General features: G+C 58.9%; 2 protein-coding genes across 2 annotated transcripts; one reads left to right on the top strand and one right to left on the bottom strand.

Annotated features, from left to right (window-relative positions):
• Positions 1-3,733: 3,733 nt before the first annotated feature.
• Positions 3,734-14,147, bottom strand: FBXW5 (F-box and WD repeat domain containing 5; the record flags this gene model as incomplete). Its single annotated transcript, XM_079544539.1, has 8 exons — positions 3,734-3,980; positions 4,610-4,822; positions 5,714-5,861; positions 8,108-8,594; positions 9,934-10,082; positions 10,934-11,108; positions 11,718-11,875; positions 13,958-14,147. The coding sequence occupies 8 exons, from the start codon at positions 14,145-14,147 to the stop codon at positions 3,734-3,736; spliced, it is 1,767 nt and encodes a 588-aa protein (XP_079400665.1).
• Positions 14,148-14,680: 533 nt separating this feature from the next.
• On the top strand, positions 14,681-17,272 carry C8G (complement C8 gamma chain; the record flags this gene model as incomplete). The annotated part of the gene is made up of 7 exons (XM_079544675.1): positions 14,681-14,812; positions 15,375-15,514; positions 16,079-16,149; positions 16,410-16,517; positions 16,628-16,729; positions 16,886-16,924; positions 17,259-17,272. 7 exons carry the CDS (start codon positions 14,681-14,683, stop codon positions 17,270-17,272), a joined length of 606 nt encoding a protein of 201 aa, XP_079400801.1.
• Between the last annotated feature and the right edge of the window lie 1,319 nt (positions 17,273-18,591).

Consider the following 18,591-nt stretch of genomic DNA (forward strand, 5'->3'; position numbering starts at 1 on the left):
CCTGCTCTTCAGCATCACCTGGTCGTCCCTCCCTCCCCAGGCCCAGCCCTCATCCTCCTGGAGAGCCTTTGGTACTGGGGCTGGAGTAGGCCCTGAGGGAAGCTTGCTGTCGCCCTTGCTGTTTCTGGATTGCTTGCACTGCACCCTTCTGGGCAAGTGCCCTGCACCTGTACCCCAGAGAAGGTCTCTGTTTCGTGGAGAAGAGCCTACTGTCACATCCCTCCATCGCGGCCCGTGTGTCCCTCTGGAGTTGTTCTGTGGTGGCCACGTGTAACACCAGACTGGCCGCTGGCCGTGCTGGCCCCTCTCAGCTTTCTTCCTTTCCTCCTCGCGCTTTTCCTCCCCCTTCTCACTGCCCCAGGAGCTGTGGGAGTGGTGAGGTGGGAGAGCTGAGCCCTTATCCCTGCCTAGGTCCTCTCCAGCCCCAGCACTGCTCCTTTGCCCTGGAGGACAGGCAGAGAGGCGGCTGCCGCCGCTTGGAGAGCAGTGACCCCCCCTCACCCTCCCGGTGCTCGGGCTGCGATTGCTGCCTCTGTGAGGGGAGTGCATCTCCCTCGGTTCGGGGCAGCGGTTGCTGCCACCAGCCCTGTGAGTGCTGTGCTGCTGTGCTCTCCGTGGAGGAGGCCCTGGGCTCCACAGCCCCCTGCCTGGAACAGAGAGGGAGCAGCTGGGATTTGGAAGTGAAAAATGACCCCAGGCTGCTCTGCAGCTCTGCAGGCATGTATTAAAGCCCAGCAAGGGGCCGGGGCTGTGCCCGCAGCATCCCTTCTCCTTTGGAGCAGCGCTGGGTACTGCGTGGGCCCTGTGCCCAGTTCCTCGCTGCAGTCCTGCTTTGTGCAAAGGCAAAGGCTGCAGCTCGCTTGGGGGCCGTGCGTTTTTTCCAGGCTGGGCAGTGCAGGGGGTGGCTGTGGAGTGGGACTGGGATGCTCCTTGCTGTTTGCTCCCTGCCTGCAGCCTTGCCGCTCTGCACAGACCCTCTCTCTCCCCGCCTGTCTCCAGGCTCTGCCGGGCCCAGCAGAACCACTTCACCTCAGTGCCTTAGGAGGGAACGTAGCCTGGCAAAGGCCGTGCTCTGCAGACCATTCTGTGGAAATAGTTGCCAAGGAGCCAACATCTGCCCTGAGTGGGTGGTCAGCTCTGCTAGTTTAGATTGGGAATGGTGTAGTGGGGGGGGATGAGTGGGAATTACACGTATTGCAGCGCAGCGACGTGGTGTGCTGAGCGCCCTCTGCCAGGGGGCCGCAGTCTGGCTCTGTGGTGCTGGCACTGCTCAGCTGGGTGGTCAGGGAGGCTGTCGGGAGCTGTGGGTGGCAGCGGGGCGATGGGGAGGATGCGGCACGGCAGCCCACTGCTGTTCCCTGCTGCTGCTTCCCTGCACCGCGGCGGCGGAGCGCTGGTGCTGACATCGCTGCCTGCTCCTTTTCCGTGTCTTTTAGCATCTCCTGTGGTTGAGGGTTAATGCAGCGTGCGTTCCTTGCAGCTGCACACTGCAGGCTGTGGGTTAGGGGCTCCCCTGGATGCAGCGCTGAACCGCGCTGTAAGATGGACGTTTGGCACAAAGCACAGCTGGAGTGTTGATTCTTTTTTTTCCTTTGTTTCTTGTTTTCCCCGTTTGACCACAGCTATGAGGGGACACCTGCCTCAGCCTGTCACTGTGAAGTAGTTTTTCCTCGAGGATGGTGTGTGGTGAAAACCTCCAATAAAAGCAGTGTGAGGAGCTGCAGTGCTGTGTAACTCGTGGGAGGCTCCATCGCTGCGTGGGGCTGACGAGGCAGTGCTGGGCCAGGGGAGCAGCAGGGCTGTGCTGTGGGCTCCTGCTGCCATAGCGCACTCACGCTCTGCCCCACACCCAGAGCCCCCTGGGCTGAGCTGACCCCCAGCTCAGCTGCTTTCCTGCAGACAGGGTAAGGAAGGACACGAAGAAGGCAGCACTGCCCCAGTCCTGTCCTGCAGCTCCTTCTGCAAGGACTGCAGCACACAGAGCAGTGCTGTACGTCTGGCTTCAGTTTTGCTTATGTAGAAAAAAATAGTACAAAGAAAAACAAACTTACATCGCCGAGATGCTTTAGCAGAGTATTTATTCAACGCCATGGTGAAGAGCAAAACTTGGTACAAACATAAACCCTCAGTGCCTTGCTCACCACTACGCTGTGCCAAGGGAGAAAAACAGGATTTGCTATCCTGGGTCAGGAGGGAAGATGTAGAAAGGTGGAGACTGTTCCTTTGCTGTGTAAGGGGACGAGAGCTGGGTTTAGATCTTGAGTGCACACCCATACACACACACACGAAGGACTCCCTTGTTTCTAGAAGTCCTGTGATGACAGAAGACCTGAGTACAGGGGTTCTGGATAAAGCCATGGGCACCTGCTGGGGCAGAGCAAAAGAAGGGTGCAAAATCCTCTCGCTGAGGGCTGGAGGAGCTTTTAAAGCCATCAGTGCATATTATGACAGCAGCCACTGCTTCCATGAAGACTGTTTGCAACCTGAGGCTGTGAGTGGCACAGACACCTGCCCTGGTGCTCCTGAGCTGGGGGGAGCCCAGCAGCAGGTGCAGCTCCTGGGATCAATGCTGGCCTGGGAGCTTCAGCCCCTGCTGTCCGGGCCAAGTGAAGATTAGAAGCTTAATTTTAGACTAACAGTTGGCTAATGGCTGGAGAGAAAAAAGCTTCAGGGACAAATACGGAATAAACAACACTGAGTTCATAAAGTGAGCCAGCTTCCCCCATCAGAGGGAGCTGATCACCAACCCCAAGGTGAGTCAGCCCACGTGGAAGGAGGCTTATTCACACTCGTTCCTTCAGGCAGGAAGGCTGCACCTCCACCTGTTCACCTGCTCACAGAGAACATACCAAGAGAACCTAAAGTGCCACAATTTGAGTAGCATAGGAGGGAGCTGACCGTGGAACCCGTCATCACAGCTTATCCCTTGGTAGGGACAGCAGATCCCCTGGAATAAATATGTTACCAATGCCATGCTTTATTTAGGTGCTACAGAACAGAGGAAGACCAGGGCAAAGCTAGATTCGTGTTACCCCCAGCCCTCCCCACTCTCAGATTTGTAAACTGATGGTATCAGGACTTAGTTGTAAGAGAAACCAATGGCTGGGCAGCCCTGCCCCTCCAGCTCCATCCCAGCACTGCCTCCCCCACCACCTTTTCAGCCCTCTGATCCTTCCTGCCCTCCCTTCGTGGCCCAAACACTGTGTGGGGCAGCACTGGGCACACCCAGCATCCAGAAAAGTTGCCCACAGAGGTTGGGACAAACAAACAATAATAAAACTACTATATTAAAAGAGTCCCCGCAGTAGGGCAGCACAGCACTGTACCACTGCTTCTGCAGGTGCTCTGTAGCCGGTAGCTGTCAGCAAAGTCAGTCACGTCCCAGGCCCACACAGTACAAACCCTAGAGACGTGCCTCAGTCTGTTCTGAGACCAAAGCTCACCCAGAGAGAGCCGTGACCAAGTAGCAGCGTGTGATAAGCTGTGGGGAGGCTGCCCTGCAGTGACCAGCTCAGGCTGCTGCCCACCGGACCCAGGCACAGGTCCTCAGCCCTTACGTTCTGTCTTTGAAGCAGACGCCCCGAGGAGGAAGCCATTACCACTGCTGGGTCCCTCCTACCTCAGCTGACGGGATTGGTGCGCCCAGAGCTCGTCTCCGTTGTGCAGGGCTCAAAGCTCTGCAAGCTCCAGAGGTGGCTGCAGTGAAGAAGCCGCAGGAGCAGTGTACCTGGGTTCAGCTTTTCTGGTTCATGAGCCAGGAAAAGAGCAGCTTCCTGGGCCTGGGCTTCCTGGCCTGCTGGATTCGCACGGTGCGAGGGGATCGCCACACCTTGATGGTTGTGTCATCGCTGGCTGTCAGGAGCAGCTCCTGCTCCACTGGGCTGAAGGCCACCGAGTTGACCACGTTGTCGTGCTGCAGCTTGGCCAGGCAGATGTTGTAGTGCCGGTCCCAGATGTAGCCGTGGCGATCTTCTGCCCCGCTGCAGCAGACAGACAGCGGTGAGGACAGGCAGGCTCTGCCTGCCACACTGAGCGCCCTGGCCCAGCCAGAGGCCCCAGCCTTCGTCTGCACTGCTGTCACCCACGGGCACTCGCCCTAGGGGGGCAGATCCCCTTTGTGACCCAGGCCCTGCCACAGACACAGGTGTGTTTCCAGAAGTGGAGCCTGAAATGAGGTCTCACAGCAGCAGCGATTAAAGCCCTTCAGAGCAGCACGAGCACAAGGGCTGTGTGCCTGGGCCTGCAGCCACACTCACACTGTGGCACCTGCAGCAAGCCAGCTCTGTTCTGGGCTGTAGTGAGGCTGCTCCAGCCATCCCAACCTGCCCTCTTACACCTGCTGCATGCAGCCCTCAGGAGGGGCACCTGCCACCCACTGACAAACACGCCACAGCCCCGCATTTCCTCTTTCCTTGCTGATTTCAGGACCAAAGCAGACATCCTCCAGCAGCACCCTCTGACTGCTCCTCACAAGCCTCTCTTCCCGCTCTGCTCACATCAGCCTCCAGCTCCCAGACCAGCCCTGCCTGCAGCACACCAGCCCCCAGCGCAACACCCAAGGCCATCCCGTACCTGGGGCAGGATCCTGCCCACCCCCAGTGCCACACACCTTGCCACGAAGTCCCTGCTGACATCCAGGAAGATGAAGAAGCACTCCTCGTTGGGGGTGTAGGCCCGATGCGCACGCAGGGCTCGTTTCACTTCTTTCATTGTCTTCAAGTCAAACACGTGCAGATCGATCTCCTCAGCAATAGGAGGCGGCTGCATGGGGTCGGAGATGACGCAGTCCCGAGGCCAGGCACGGCTGTTCACGTACAGGTATCTTGGGGAGGGGAGCAGAGGGTTACCCCACACTCAGAGCCACACCATAAATCCTCTCCCCTCGCACAGACAGGCAGGGCAGGGACCGCGCAGTTACCCTGGTCCTTAGCAGGCCTGCAGCTCTGAAACACGGGCAGAAACAGCACAGTGCTGAGCTGCTCCCTGCCTCCCTTTAAAGGAAGGGGTTAGAGTTGGAGAGCTACAGACCGGGTTGAGCCTCTTTTGTCTCATTAAAATCAGTACTAAAGACAGCAGCCTATCCCACTGCCTCAGGAATGAAATGCAGTGCTGCAGGAAGCTCCTTCACTCTGCCATGACTCCAAGCTGAACTGGGCTCAGAGACACAGAGGGAGGAAAGGTTTCCTGACAGGACTGGGAGAGATGCTCAGATGTTCACCTTTCATCAGCATGGGATGCAAGTGTCTGAGGTGGCCAGGACAGGATCCCCGTCCCAGGCCAACACAGGGCCCTCCTTCTGCCAGCAGCACAGGTCTGAAACTGCCCCCAGCTCTGGATAAAGGCAGCAGGGCCACAGGTGACTGCGCTTTCCAGAAGGTGAAGTTTACTGCTAGCACTCAAGGAAAGACAAGTGACCACTGTTGTGACAGCCACATGCAGGTATGCAAATGGGTCCATGTGGTTAACCAGCCAAAGGGCATTTGACTGAGGTGGCCCAACTGCTTCGTTTTACCACGTTGTGCAGTCAGTAAGTGGCAGCCACGTGCCCTAATGCAGTGCCTCCCCCAGCCTGACGCACAGAGGTTTGCCCTTGGGGCAGAATGCCATTTCTCCTCCCATTCACTCCAAAGCCCCCACACAGCTATAACCCAAACCCTCTGGTGCCCAGGCCAGCAGAGCAGCAGGCGGCTTCCTCCCCCACCCCGTCACTCACCGGTGGTCAGGGGAGAGACCCATGCCAATGATGTGCCCGTGGATGTCAATGACGTGATCCAGCGAGTCAAAGAACTCATCCGAACGCCTCTCCTCCCCAAGCACTGGCCCAGCAGTCGTCATCTGATGGGGCAGGATCCTTTTAATCCCTTGGGAACAGAAAGGAGGATCATACCAGCCTGGGCTTCTGCCACAGACCAGCAGGGCTGATGGAAGCCCATTGGCTTCAAGAAGGGACTTCCCTCAGCACTGCTAAGAAAGGATGACTGGATTGTTTCCAGCCAGGGGCTGAGGGAAGGGCTGGCACAGAGCTCCTATCCCTGCCAGCTGCTTCCAGGCTCCCACTAGCAGTAGCTTGGGCTGGAACAGTGCCTATAAGCGACACACTGGCACACTGAGCCCTAGTGCTAAGAAGCCTAGCGCCCAGCTGCCAACCCACCCGCTACAGCCTCACCTGGCTACATGCCTCTGCAGCACAAGGAAGCTGTGCTGGCCACAGAGGCTCTCTGCTTGCAGAAAGGCTCTTCCTGTGGAGCCCCAGGGCTGGGCCCACCTCCTGCAGCCCTCAGACTCAGGGAGCTCAGCAGGCACACACCACATGGTGTTTCCTCCAGCTGCTGTGATGCACAGCCGTGGGTCAGCCCAGGAAGCTCCAGGCACAAGGGCTGAGACCAGGACCAGACTCAGTGGTTTACAGTTTCCAAACTGCATGCTGTGGGTCAAGCTCTCTCCCCCCAAAGCTCCAGACAGAGGTCTCAAACACAGCCCCCTGTGATGGCCTCCCGGAGGGACCTGTAGGCCTCAGCAGTTCTTGGGCACACATGTACTCAGCACCCTCCATATGTCCAAATGGGAAGATCCTGCCCCCTGCCCAAGGGAGCTTTAATGCCACCCTTGACATAGCTACCTCTCACAGAGGAAGGCCAGGACTCCCCCACACCGTGCCTGCAGCCCAAGGCCTGTACATCTCTGCAGCTGAGCTGAGAAACCCAGGCCCTTCGCTTCCTACCCAACTTGCTGCTCCCCAGCAGATTCTTCCTCCCTCAGGTAGCACCAGGGGAAAGAGGAGCTCCAAGGGAATTCCTGCAGAAGTGCTTGCACTTCTGGCAACAAATCGGCAACAAAGCTGTGATGCTCATAAGCAGGCCCTGCTGCACCAGGAGCACGGCTCCCAGCAGCTTCCAAGAGACACCCAGCAGCACCAGCTCCCAGGGACAGGCAGCCACCACACAGAGACTGACTCAGTTCACGCACTATGGGCCAGCGAAGCATTTGGCAGCAGCTCAGGGCTGGGCAAGGAGCTGAGACACCTCAGCCACGCAGCTCCCGCTGGCAGCTGAGAACAAGAGCACCGTGTCACAGTTCTGTGCAGCCCAGGCTGCGCTCCTATCTTTGGTGTACAGAGTGGCTCTTCTCCAGGCACAGCTGGAAACAGCCCTTCCCTGCCTTACTGCAGTGGTGCAGGCCAGGAAAGTGAGAAGAGGCTGCAGCAGGAAAGAGGATGTACCAAAAGGAACAGAAGTTGTCTGGCTTTACAGAAGTCTTCTCACCTGGACGCAGCTCTGTTCCTCCTCACATTTTTACCCATGTCTGGTCCTTCCCACTCAACATGTAGGCTACTTTCAGGAGTTTTTGGAGAAGCAGCCAGACTATCTACCTCTGCTCATCACTGCATTGATTTCCTATACCTTCAGTCTCATCTAGTTCCAGCTCCTCACCAGGTGTGCCCGGAATGAACTGGTGAAGTTCTAAGCCAGACAGAGACCCCCAGCAGTGCCCATGCTTGGCCTATGCTGCAGTTACAACCCCTCGTACCCAACTAAGAACCAGCAAGCTGTCACCAGCAGCTTGCCAGCCAATCTCCTCCCGCGCCAGGCCAGCTGTTCAGCTCTAAGGACCCACATCCCACCAGGCTGGGTGGCACGGGGGCTCCGTCCCACAGGGATGGGGCGCTGCACAAGCAACACAATCACAAACTCCAAGCAGCTCAGACGTGCCTCGTCCTGACACCCTCTCCACACCGCACACCTGGCTCTCCCACAAGCCCTTGTCAGGGCAACCTCTGCCCCTCCTAGCCTCTCATTTGTGCATGTCTCATGGCTGATGTTAAGTCAGGAGCTCACTCTTGGTCTCCCGCTTAGCCCTTGCCGTGACATGTGGCCAAGCGTCAAGCCTGGCAGCAATAAAACCACGAGGCAAGTGCCTGGGGCAAACCACCTCCAGAAAGTGGAGGAGTCTCAAAACCTGTACAGAGAACCCGGCCCGAGCAAAACTGCAACTGGCCACAAACAAGCAGCAAACAACACGGGTCTTTTCCAGATTAACATCCAGACTGCAGCTGCAGCCCGCACCCCTAAGAAGGCCGATGTGCCCTGGAGCTCAACCACAGCCTTACCTATCTGGTGCGGAGAGTAGGTGAGGCACCCTGTGGTGAAAATTAAGTATTTTGTCTTGCTGTTGCTGTCCGTGGGAAGCAGGTTCACCTCAGGCGGTTTAGTTCTGTTGCGTATGAACAGCTCAGCCACTTTGTTCTCCAGCTCAGCTTCAGTCATGGCAGGCCGCACGCAGCCCCCCATGATATCATCAAAGAACTGCTGCAGCTCATCCTCCGCTGGCACACCCCCATCATCCGGCAATTCCTGTACTGCTGGCTCTGGAGTCTGCCTGGGCTTGGACTCCTCTTCTTCGCTGTCGCTGCCGAGATCAAAGACCGGGCAGGTGGAGGAGGAAGAGGCAGCCAGCTGCTCCTCGTAGTCCAGGAGCAGGTCTGGGGAATCGTACCGGCTGCAGTCAGCCACCATCACGGTCCGGATGGTGCTGGCATTCAGATTCTGGATTTTGAACAGTCTCTTCACTACGTTCACATTCTCAGACTCTATGCCCTGGGAGCAGAAAAGAGAAGTAAGCGGGAATCCCCTCAGCACGGCGCTGGTCCTACAGCCTCCGCACAGCCACTGCCCACAGCCTGAGCCCACCCTGCAGGCTGCGGTCACACGCTGACCTCCCAGCACTGCTCTACGGGCATCTCTAAGCATTACCATCAGGACTTGCCTGAGATGCCAGCCAGCTCTGTTACGCTCCTTCCCATCCTGGAGGTGGGTGAGATGAGACAAAAAGCCAGGGCCAGGCTTTTGCAGGAAAACATCTGAGCTGGGAACACAGAGGCCAGGCAGCCTTGCTCCCACCTCCCTGCCTGAGGTCATCAGCTGGCACTGCTGAGAATTTCAGGAACAGGCTGTGTGATAAACAGGTGAAGTGCAAAGCACCATTCCTCCAGCCTACGTGAAGCAAAGGGAAACGTGCTCCTGGAGCTTGCATGTGCCCCTCAGCAGAATCAGCTGGATTGTCAGCTCCCAGAAACAAGCTGCAAGTCTCTCCCCACCTAACTGCTTTGGCTGTCCGCAGCCACACTTCAACATTTCTGACAAAGCAGTCAAGGTCCTTCCATGCCTCCTGGAGATGCACGAGTTAATGCTGCAGCATCAGGTGCAACACAGAGATGTGATTGTTGGAAAGGTCCCTGCCACCACAGGGAATTCCATCTAGAGCCAGCATCAAAGCTTTGAGTCAAAGACACAAAACACCAGGATGTGCAGCTGTGACAACAGGACAGAGGCAAGACATGGAAGAGCAACGTGTCTGAGAAGCACAAGCAGCAGAGAACAAACGAGCAGCACACAGGCTGAGGCCAGCACACGCTCCATCTGTAGGTCTCGTCACAGCGCAGCAGACAGCATCTGGCCCACACATCTCAGCAGTGGCAGGCAGGACAGAGCCAGCCTCCCAGCCACCTCCAGGAACATCACAACGAGCTGCCAAGTGGGACAATGGCCACTGCTCAACACCTGCCAGGCTGCAGCCATCCCACCCAGCCTCACACCAAGCCTCCGTAACCCTGCTGTGGTTCATCTGCCCTCCTGTTCAGCAACACTCGCTCCACAACTCTGCACCCAACTCCTCATCCCAATTAATAAGGCAGGAAATAATGGAAGCAAAGGGTAGAATAAGGCTATTGCAATGAGTCCCACAACACCAAGGATGGGAAACTCCATGCCAGGGTTGCCTCAAGCTCAATATCCAGAAGGTGAGTCAGAGGAGATAAACAGGGCAGACAAGGGTCTGAGCCACTGCTTCCCTCTCACATCTCCCCCGCAGCTTTTCCTCCCACAGGAACCAGCAGGAAGCTGCACTGCCTGAGGAGCTGGAACAGAGGCACCTCACCTGGAAAGCGTTGTTCAGCCACAGCACAGAACAGGAGGTTATACGCCCAATCCGATGCAGATTGCCAGATATCAAGTTGGTTTCATTCAGCCAACAGCCAAACACATCATAAGGTTTATTCCTCACCCTGGAAAGCAACGTGAAGTTCTCTGGAAGAGAAGGGAACCAGGAACGTGAGACGATGGCTCCAGACAGGGGATCTGGAGAAACCACTGCAGAAGGAATGGGAAACGCAGTCGGGTCTCAGCCCACGGCAGGGGAGGCACTGAACATCACTGCAAGCTGAGCAGACGCTGCCCAACCACAGAGCAGCCCCAAGGCACGGCTGCAGACACAGATCATTTCTCCCTGTTACAGAGATCTGTGTGAAGTACACGCAGAGGGAAAGCAAAACACAAGGGCGGCCAGATAGAACCAGACCAGAGTGCAGCCTAGCTACACAGCCTTCCTCCAAGCATGGCCCAAAGCAGCTGCCCCAAGGACAAGAACAAGTCAAACACACACAGATCTTCACACAATCCCAGCCTCCCACCCCATGGGAACCATTCCAAGCAGGAAAGCATTTAGCAGCACCTCTTGGTCGTGGCACAGAGGTGGCAAGAGACAGCGCAGCTTTCACAGCAGGTTTCAGGGTGACTGCATCTCAAAGGCACGTGAGACCTCAGGGCAGAACCAACTCTGCTTGAGGCAGAAATGGTGGCTTCAGGACAGCTGGGGACACGGGCACCTCACACCTTGCCCAGACTCTCACTTAGAGACAAGAAATGAGAACACCCATGGCACACTGCACTTTCAGGTGACGACATGCGTTATCCCTGAGGATATCCAGAAGGCCTGCCCAAACAAACCACAACCAGGACCCCTTCGTGCAGGTGGTGGAAAGAAGGACAAGCAGAGGTCAAGCCCACAGCATGCAAAAGGCGAGGGGCAGAAGAGAACCCCATTTCCCATCACTTTACACCTCTCGGGAAGGCTCGGTGAAGGCAAAGGCATAATTTACCCATGCTGATTACGGCAATCTCTCCTGATGAGGAGTTGTGAGGCCCCACAAAGACACCTGATACCAGAAGGAGGGAGTCATCGGAGTTGAACTGGGAGAACTGTGTGTAGCTCCAGTTGTACGGCCTCATGTTGGAGCTGTGCTGCAGGGAGATGTCCAGTTCATTGCTCCAGATCTACAGGCAGATGGACAAACAGTTAGGAAGCTGCAAGAAGCCCAAAGGCTGTCCTGCTTCACCTGTCCTGTCAGCACTCACCAGTCAAAGGAAAAAAAAGTTACTGAAAGCCTTATTTAAACACCTTCAAGGCCCAAATTCCCTGCCAACCCCACTGACAGGGAACAGCCGCAGCTCTGGAGAGCAGCTGAACACTGCATTTCTCCAAACTTCTCCATCAGCCAGGCAGCAAAAGTTAGCAATGCAGCTGGATTTTTAAGCATGTTGACAGAGATTTCTCCCAAGACAACCACTCATGCAAGACAGCTTCTGCAGCAGGTCATTATCACTGTTAGTCATAATGAGGGACTGGCTTGCACCTGGAAGCAGCCAGAGCCAGGTAGGCATCTCTACCACCTTCAGATGGGCTGAAGCTGGAATGTGCTGCTCTCAAGGTGGCAAAAAGCCATTCGTTTTTGTGGCTCTGAGAACAACTCAGCAGCTACAGATGAAAAGCCCAGTCACCCGGTCAAGCCTCACCTCTCCACAGGTTTCCTGAATGCTGCTCTCACAGACGAGCCCGACAAAACCAAAACTGAAAGCTCTGTGCAGGGAGCACCACCACCTTACCTTAACTGTACAGTCTTTGGAGCACGATGCAAACAAACAGCCGGAGTGAGAGAAGCTGAGGTGCAAAACCTGGTCGTTGTGCTCCTTCAGGGCCTGCACTTCAATGCAAGGGATGGTGTCGTAGAGCCTCTGGAACTCATCGTACCAGGAGACGGCAGCTGGAACACAAGCAGGGTCGCATGACAAGAGTGCACACGGGAGGGAAGTGACAGCCCTGAGGTGAACACTGCAGCACAGAATCAGGCTCTCGTAATGCACAGTGCTTGCAGGAGCTCTGCTGTGGCCACAATTTCTGCAGCTTCACCTGTGTTCGCAGGACTTTACATTTTTCTCAGTAGTTTTCCCACTCCTACATGCACACAAAAAATATCTTTTCTTCCAAGGAACACAACTTCTCACCACATCACTACTTTCTAAGGCACTGCAGCCACGATAAGAAACACCTAACAGCTATTAGCTCTCTAACAAAAACTTTGCTCAGGACAAACCAGAAGTCAGAACTGCAGACGTGCTCCAGCACACTGCAAGCACATCTGCCTTGTAATGAAAGAGAAGCTGCTCCTCGGGGTACTGGGCTCCACTCTGTCTTGTCTGACACAGAACTAAGAAGGTTCCAGAAGGGGTACTGAGATCAGGACAAAGCACCTGCATCAGTCAAGAAAGAGGGGAAGCTGAAGAGAAGAGCTGGAGCTGGATGCAAGGCATCAAGGCAAAAAGGAGCCGTGCAAGGAGGAAAGCCTGGAGCACACTGCGAGGTTACACCGACTGCCAGTAAAGAGATAAATAAAAAGGATTTCTAACAAAGTGCCTATAGAGTTGTGGCAGCAAGTCCCAAGAAAGTAAAGAGGATTAGACATCTGTATGGATAACGGCCAACTTTCCTAGTTACACTGAGCAGGACAGAAGTTTTCTGGAACTCGCTGCAGCCTGGGAGGCACCCTCCCCTGGGGCAGGGCACAGCTTGCTGCCAGGGAATCCCAGCATTGCTCAGTGGGCAGACTGCTTTGGCACCCCCCCTCCAAGTCCTTGGTTTCCATCTGCCAAACACTTCCAATGCTTCCCCTTACAGCCCCCTGAATGCTCAGACAGTGCTGTTCAGGGCTGGCAGGGCACTCCCCAGCTCCCAGGAAGGCCCACCTGCCATCACCAAGGGGGACAATCCCTGCAGCCCGGGAAGAGCCACATCTGTTACTGAGCTACCCTGGCATCCCCATGGTCTGAAGAACAGGGCTGCCAGCTTACATGCCAGCTTACATTGAGGAGACATGAAGTGACTGAGCCTGCCCAATGTGTCTCAAACAAAACTCAGTGATAGCATCTTTAATCTAAAGGAGCTCTACAGACTGTGCAAGTGAAACCAAGCAGCCTGTGCTGTCACATCCACATCTCCTTTCTCGAAGCCCTTGTGTGCTAATGTTTCCTGCTGCAGAGGGTTTCCCACTGCTTGATTCTCCTTGCTTCTTCCCATCCTCCTGTAGCCATCACAGATCACAGCTAGCGAGCAGGAACTCGGTTCTGTGCCACAGCCGACGCTGGGAGCACCACGCACAACCTGGGGACAGAACTGAGCACAGCCCTCCTGGGCCACCACATTTCTGCCTCTCAGAGACACCCCTGGTGACAAGGGGCCCTGTTCCCAGAACGGCTCAGGGCACAGCACTGGGTTACCCCTCTAGACAAGGCTTTGCATGCCCATTCCTCAGCAAGAGAGCAGCAGTGCACCATGGGCTGCCCTCACAGAGGCTGCTGACAGCTCTCCTCAGGGAGGGCCGTGCAGGACAGCCAGCCAACGCTGTTAATGGGTCATTTCCCTATTGCAGGTGCTAAGATCAAGTCTGACATGCCCCAGCAAAGTGGGTCAGGCGCCGCGTTAGCATTTGCCCTCTGTACAATTAGGCTGCTGCACATTCATCCATTGCAAGGCTCTCCTCTGCCAGTCAGGCTGCAGCCGCTGCCCACACCTTATGGAAATAGCCTGAGCTACTAACGCGCGCCCGCAGCCCTTCCTAGGGCAGATGAGAAAGGGACAGAGCCCGGAGCGGAGCCGGAAGGCCGCGATCAGGAAAAGCCAGCAGCGATCGCCACGGCACGCCGTGACTCACCGCAGGGCCGGCAGGGAGAGCCGAAGCGCCCGGGCCTTCTGACGGCCCTCCGCAGGGCGCGGGGCGGCTCCCGAGCCCCTTTCGGGCACATCACGGCCCGGCCGCGCCCGCCCGCCCGCGGAGCCCCGAGCGGCGCACCTGGGTGCCGGGGCACGTCCCGGGACACGCGGTAGTAGCGGTAGAAGAGCTCCTTCCACAGGAACTCGTCGCGGGCCACGGCGCGCCACTGCCGGCACACGAGGCCCACCGCGAGCACGTCGGCGTGGTCCAGGTACAGGAAGATCTCGAAGAGCACGCTGTCCGGGAGCAGGGGGCCGCCCGCGGCCATCGTGTCATCCTGCCGCCGCACCGCGAGCGAGCGGCGCTCAGCTCGGGCCCGGCCCGGAGACGGCGCTCGCCCTGCGCCCGCCTCCCTGCCCCACACTTCCGGCCTCCCCGCCCCGCACTTCCGCTCCGGCTCCACGGGCCGCTCTAGGCCGCCCTCTCGGTGGTTTTGCCTTTCCGCCCGCGGCGACGCTCGCCGCCCCGGACACAGCGAGCAGCGCCATCGCTCTCGGTCTCCCCGCCCCGTGCGGTCGGACCGCGCCCCCGGTGTTCGGGCTCCGCCCGCCGCTTCGTGGCTCCGGGTCTCCCAGGCAGTGAGCTCGCGGCCGGCGGGCGTGGTGCTGTCAGAGCTGCCCGCCGCGCCGCGGGGCCCTGAGAGCCCCCACCGCCACCACCCCGCCCCGGCTGCTCTCAGTGGAGGCCCGCGCAGCCCCAGCCCGGCCCCCGGCTCCGTGCCCCTGACCCCTGTGCCGTGACCCCGTGCCCGCCCGGCTGTGCCCGGCCGCGCCGCTTCCCGGCACGGGGCTCCGCTGCGCCATGGCCGCCCCGCGCTCCCTCCTGCTCCTTTCCCTGCTCCTCGCCGCGCTGCAGGGACGGGGACAGCGGCCGCCCCCTCCCCGCAGCCCTCTTGAGAAAGTGGTGACCGAGGGGAACCTCGGCCTCGGTGAGGTGAGGCCAGGCGTCCCCCGCGGGTAGGGGCACTGGGAGCAGCGCCGGGGCTGCGGTGTGGCCCCTGCTGCTCCCCTTTCCGATCCGGCCCCATAGCACACCCCCAGCCCACGCCTGGCCCCGCAGCATGTCCCGGCGTGCTGCCCACACAGCTCTGCTCCAGGCACTGCCATCAGGCCTCCGGGTGCTTGTGGAGCTGCCCCATGGGGGTCTGGGGGCTCATGGGGAGCATGGGGCTGGGCTGCAGGGTCCCAACCGGAGCTATGGGGTGGGAGCAGTCTGTGGGATGCTTGTCTGCCACATACTCAGTGCTGCATGCAGTTGGTGTGTGTGTTGTGGGGCGACGTCCTGGGCACCCCATTGTGCTGCTGCTCCTGAATGAGGGTCCACAGTGAGCAGCACTCCAAGCACGGGGCCAGGCTGCAGGCAACAGTGCCGAGCAAGCGGGGAGAGCACGAAATGTGGGAGTGGGTGCTCAGCACAACGAAGTGGCAGCAACCTTGGGCAGGGGTAACCCCAGGGCCCGGGCCTCGATGACCAGTGCCCACCTGGTGCTGTGCAGCTGGTGGGGAGGTGGTTCCTGGTCGGCATGGCATCCCGCTGCAGCTACCTGGCAGAGAACAGCCACCGACTGGAGGCCACAGCAATGACAGTGGCTGTCCCGGATGGGCAGAGCCTGGCCATCAGCATCTTCAGGAAGCTGTGAGTGATGCTGGCTGCTGATGGGATGGGATGCTGCAGATGGGCTGGAGCAGGCCAGCACCTGGCTGTGGGCTGCAAGGGGGAAGAGCTGCCCTGGAGCAGTGCGAGGGGATCTCTGGGATGTTTTGTACTAGCAGTCTTGATTGTGGTGAACCCGACACCCTGCAAGCCACAGGGCTGCCATCACAGGGTGGAGTTAGGGTGCCCAGGTGGGATATGGGACAGGCAGCCTGGGGAGTCTGGGGCACGAAGCAGGTGTGTGGCTGCTCCACAGCTGCTTGCTCAGGGATCGCTTCCCAAGGGCTCCCACAACAGCAGCACAGCTGATGTCTGGCTGTCTGTGGGTGGCCGTGGGTGACACAGCTGTGTGGGGTGTCAGGGGTAGGAGCTGCAAGGAGGGATAGGGGTGGCTGACACGTGGTGCTCAGCAGTTACTGGGCTTCCCTTACATTGGTGCCCAGTGGAGGAAATCTCCTGAGAAAACACATCCCATGTAGAAGCTGGAAGGGCAAAGCTGGGGGCCAAGTGCAGCCTGCCCTGCACTGTGCTTCTCTCCCTGCACAGAGATGGGCAGTGCTGGGAGATCAGGCAGCGTTACGTCCCTGCAGGAGCCCACGGGCGCTTTTCCGTGAGAGGTGAGCATGGGGCTGGGTGGGCGCCATGGAGTGGCCCCTCCTGCTCCCACGGGGCTTTGGCGCAAGTGGTTTCCCCCAGTGCTTCCCACTGTGCCACCTCTGCCGTCCAATTGTGTCCCTGTGCCAAGTGCCGCCATCGGCAAGGCCATGGAGATGTGTGCGCCCTTGGTGCCCATCACACCCCTCGTGCCCTCTGGTGCTGACGCGAGGCCCCGGGACGGTGCCCAGCTGGGCCACACCTGCCCCAGTGTCCCCCGCAGGCCGTGGCTATGACAGCAAGATGGAGGTGGTGGTGGGAGAGGCGGACCCCCGCAGCTATGCCATCATCTACTACCAGGACAGCCAAGGCCTCTCTGTCAAGCTCTATGGTGGGTTGGCATAGGGCAGTGGATGCCTGTGCCCCACGCCGTGCCCCACACCGGGCCTGCTATGGGGCGCGGGGCCGGCAGCAGGGCTGTGATGGTGGGTTTCCCCGCAGGCCGCAGCAGCCAGCTCAGCGACGCCATAGTGGACAGGTTTGAGCAGCGCGCCAGGGCCGTGGACCTGAGTGAGGATGTGAGCTACTACTTCCCCACGTATGGTGGGTGCCACGCAGCTGCCAGGAGCGGGGGCAGCTGAAGGGGGCCAGCGCTGGTTGGGGTCTGGTACCAGCAGGGCAGAGGGGAGAGGGACATCCACGTGGGTTTGGGAACCCCCGCACAGGGCAGCTGACCGTCCCAGGCCCTTTCTCTCACAGGGTTCTGCGACTCTGCGGATGATTTCCACATCCTTGACGGTGAGCACGGCTCCACGCTGCCGCAACCCTGCCTTGCAGTGCTGCCACAGCACGGGGCAGGAGTCCCTCGGTGCCCTGGTGTGGGGCTGGGAGATGGCAGAGCGTCACCCAGCGCAGCCTCTGCCCTGTTTGGCCTCTATGTGGGTCCGGCTGGGCTTAGCGGTGTCTGTACCGGGATGAGGGTCTGGGATGGGGCGTCCTGGGATGGAGACAACATGGCTGTTCTCAAAGGTGACTCCACCGTTTGTCATTGGTGCCTGGGGAGGCAGAGGTGAGTCCCAACCCTGGCACTGGGCTCTGCCCCAACTCCTCAGCACCTCTCCTTCCCTTCCAGAAACAGAGCTGTAGATGGAAGCAGTGTTTCCAGGATGTGCCCAGCGCTGATCTCTCACCTCGTGCAGCTGCCTGTGGACACAACCACATAGGGACGAGCTGGGGCTTGGCCAGAGCCTGCTGCTGCTCTGCAGTGCTGGGAGCACACCCTGGCCTCCCCTGTTCCTCCAGCCTGGCTGTGTCACCCCATGGCTTCATGCCCTTTGCCCCATGCCCTTCAGCAACCGGCAACACCCCAATAAACACAAGGAAAAGCTCTGTGTCTAGGCAAGGCAGAGTGCCTGGCAGCCTGCGGAAGTATGGCACGGGGAGCTCACAGCTCACTTGGTGCCTTGGGGCTGGTGGGCTTGGGGGCCCTGGGAGCCTGCATTGGGTCAGCTCTTCCCCCAGGGACCTCAGGAGAGGAAAATGCAGCCTTGTAGCTCTCCTGCTTTCTGTCTTCAGGGCTGGTAAAGCAGCTGTGACCCTGCCTGGGCCCTGTGGACCATGGTCTCCAAGAGGCTGTTGCCACCTGGGCCATACCCCTGAGAGCACCCAGCTGACAGCCAGGCAGAGGACATGCCTGGAGTCCTCTGCACGGACTGCAGGGTTACCCCTAGGGGCTCAGGGCCCCCAGCAGCCTGATACACGTCCAACCTGGCAGGGCTGCTTTGGTTCCGACCTCCCAGTGCAGGCTGGAGTTGGAGAGGAAGGGGCAACACCCCGAGAGGAGCCCCAAGCCGTTTCTGCTGAGGCAGCAGCAGGCTGGAAAGCCCCTTCCCCACAGTCGCCCCACAGCAGGCTGGTCTGCAGCCCCTGGGGTGGGAGCAGCCCTCTGCCCCCGGCACTGACGTTTTGCAATCTTAGCGGAAACTGGTAACACGTGTTGTTTATCAGGGTCTTATGTAAGGATCCGCCACGTGACCCGTCCTAAGCCAGCCGCTGTCCTGCTGCCCACGTCTGGGGCAGCCATGTCTGGCCACGCTCACAGAGCTGCCAGGCCACCTGCTGAGCCCACTGCCTTGGAGTCAGGGCGCTATGGGCCCGAGCCACCCCATAGAGCTTGCTTCACCAAGCATGGAGCTGCTCCCCAGAAGCAGCAATATCGTGGTGGAAGCACGGCGTGGCGATGGGAGCCATGGGCTCTTCCAGCCTGGCCTGCAGCCACCTGGCATCAACCCGCTGGGACCCTGTGCGCTCCTCAGCGTCTCTGCCAGGCACACGGGGTGCTGCACGCCTCCGTTTCCCAATGGAGAGAGCTTTCCCCAGCATCCCGCACCCCGAGGGGCCCACGGAGTGCACCCACACCAACCAAGGGTGGGCTCGGCCCAGGGCTGAAAGTGGCATGCGGGGGC

Source organism: Tetrao urogallus (genome assembly GCF_951394365.1).
Source record: "Tetrao urogallus genome assembly, chromosome: 19".
NCBI classification, from domain to species: domain Eukaryota; kingdom Metazoa; phylum Chordata; class Aves; order Galliformes; family Phasianidae; genus Tetrao; species Tetrao urogallus.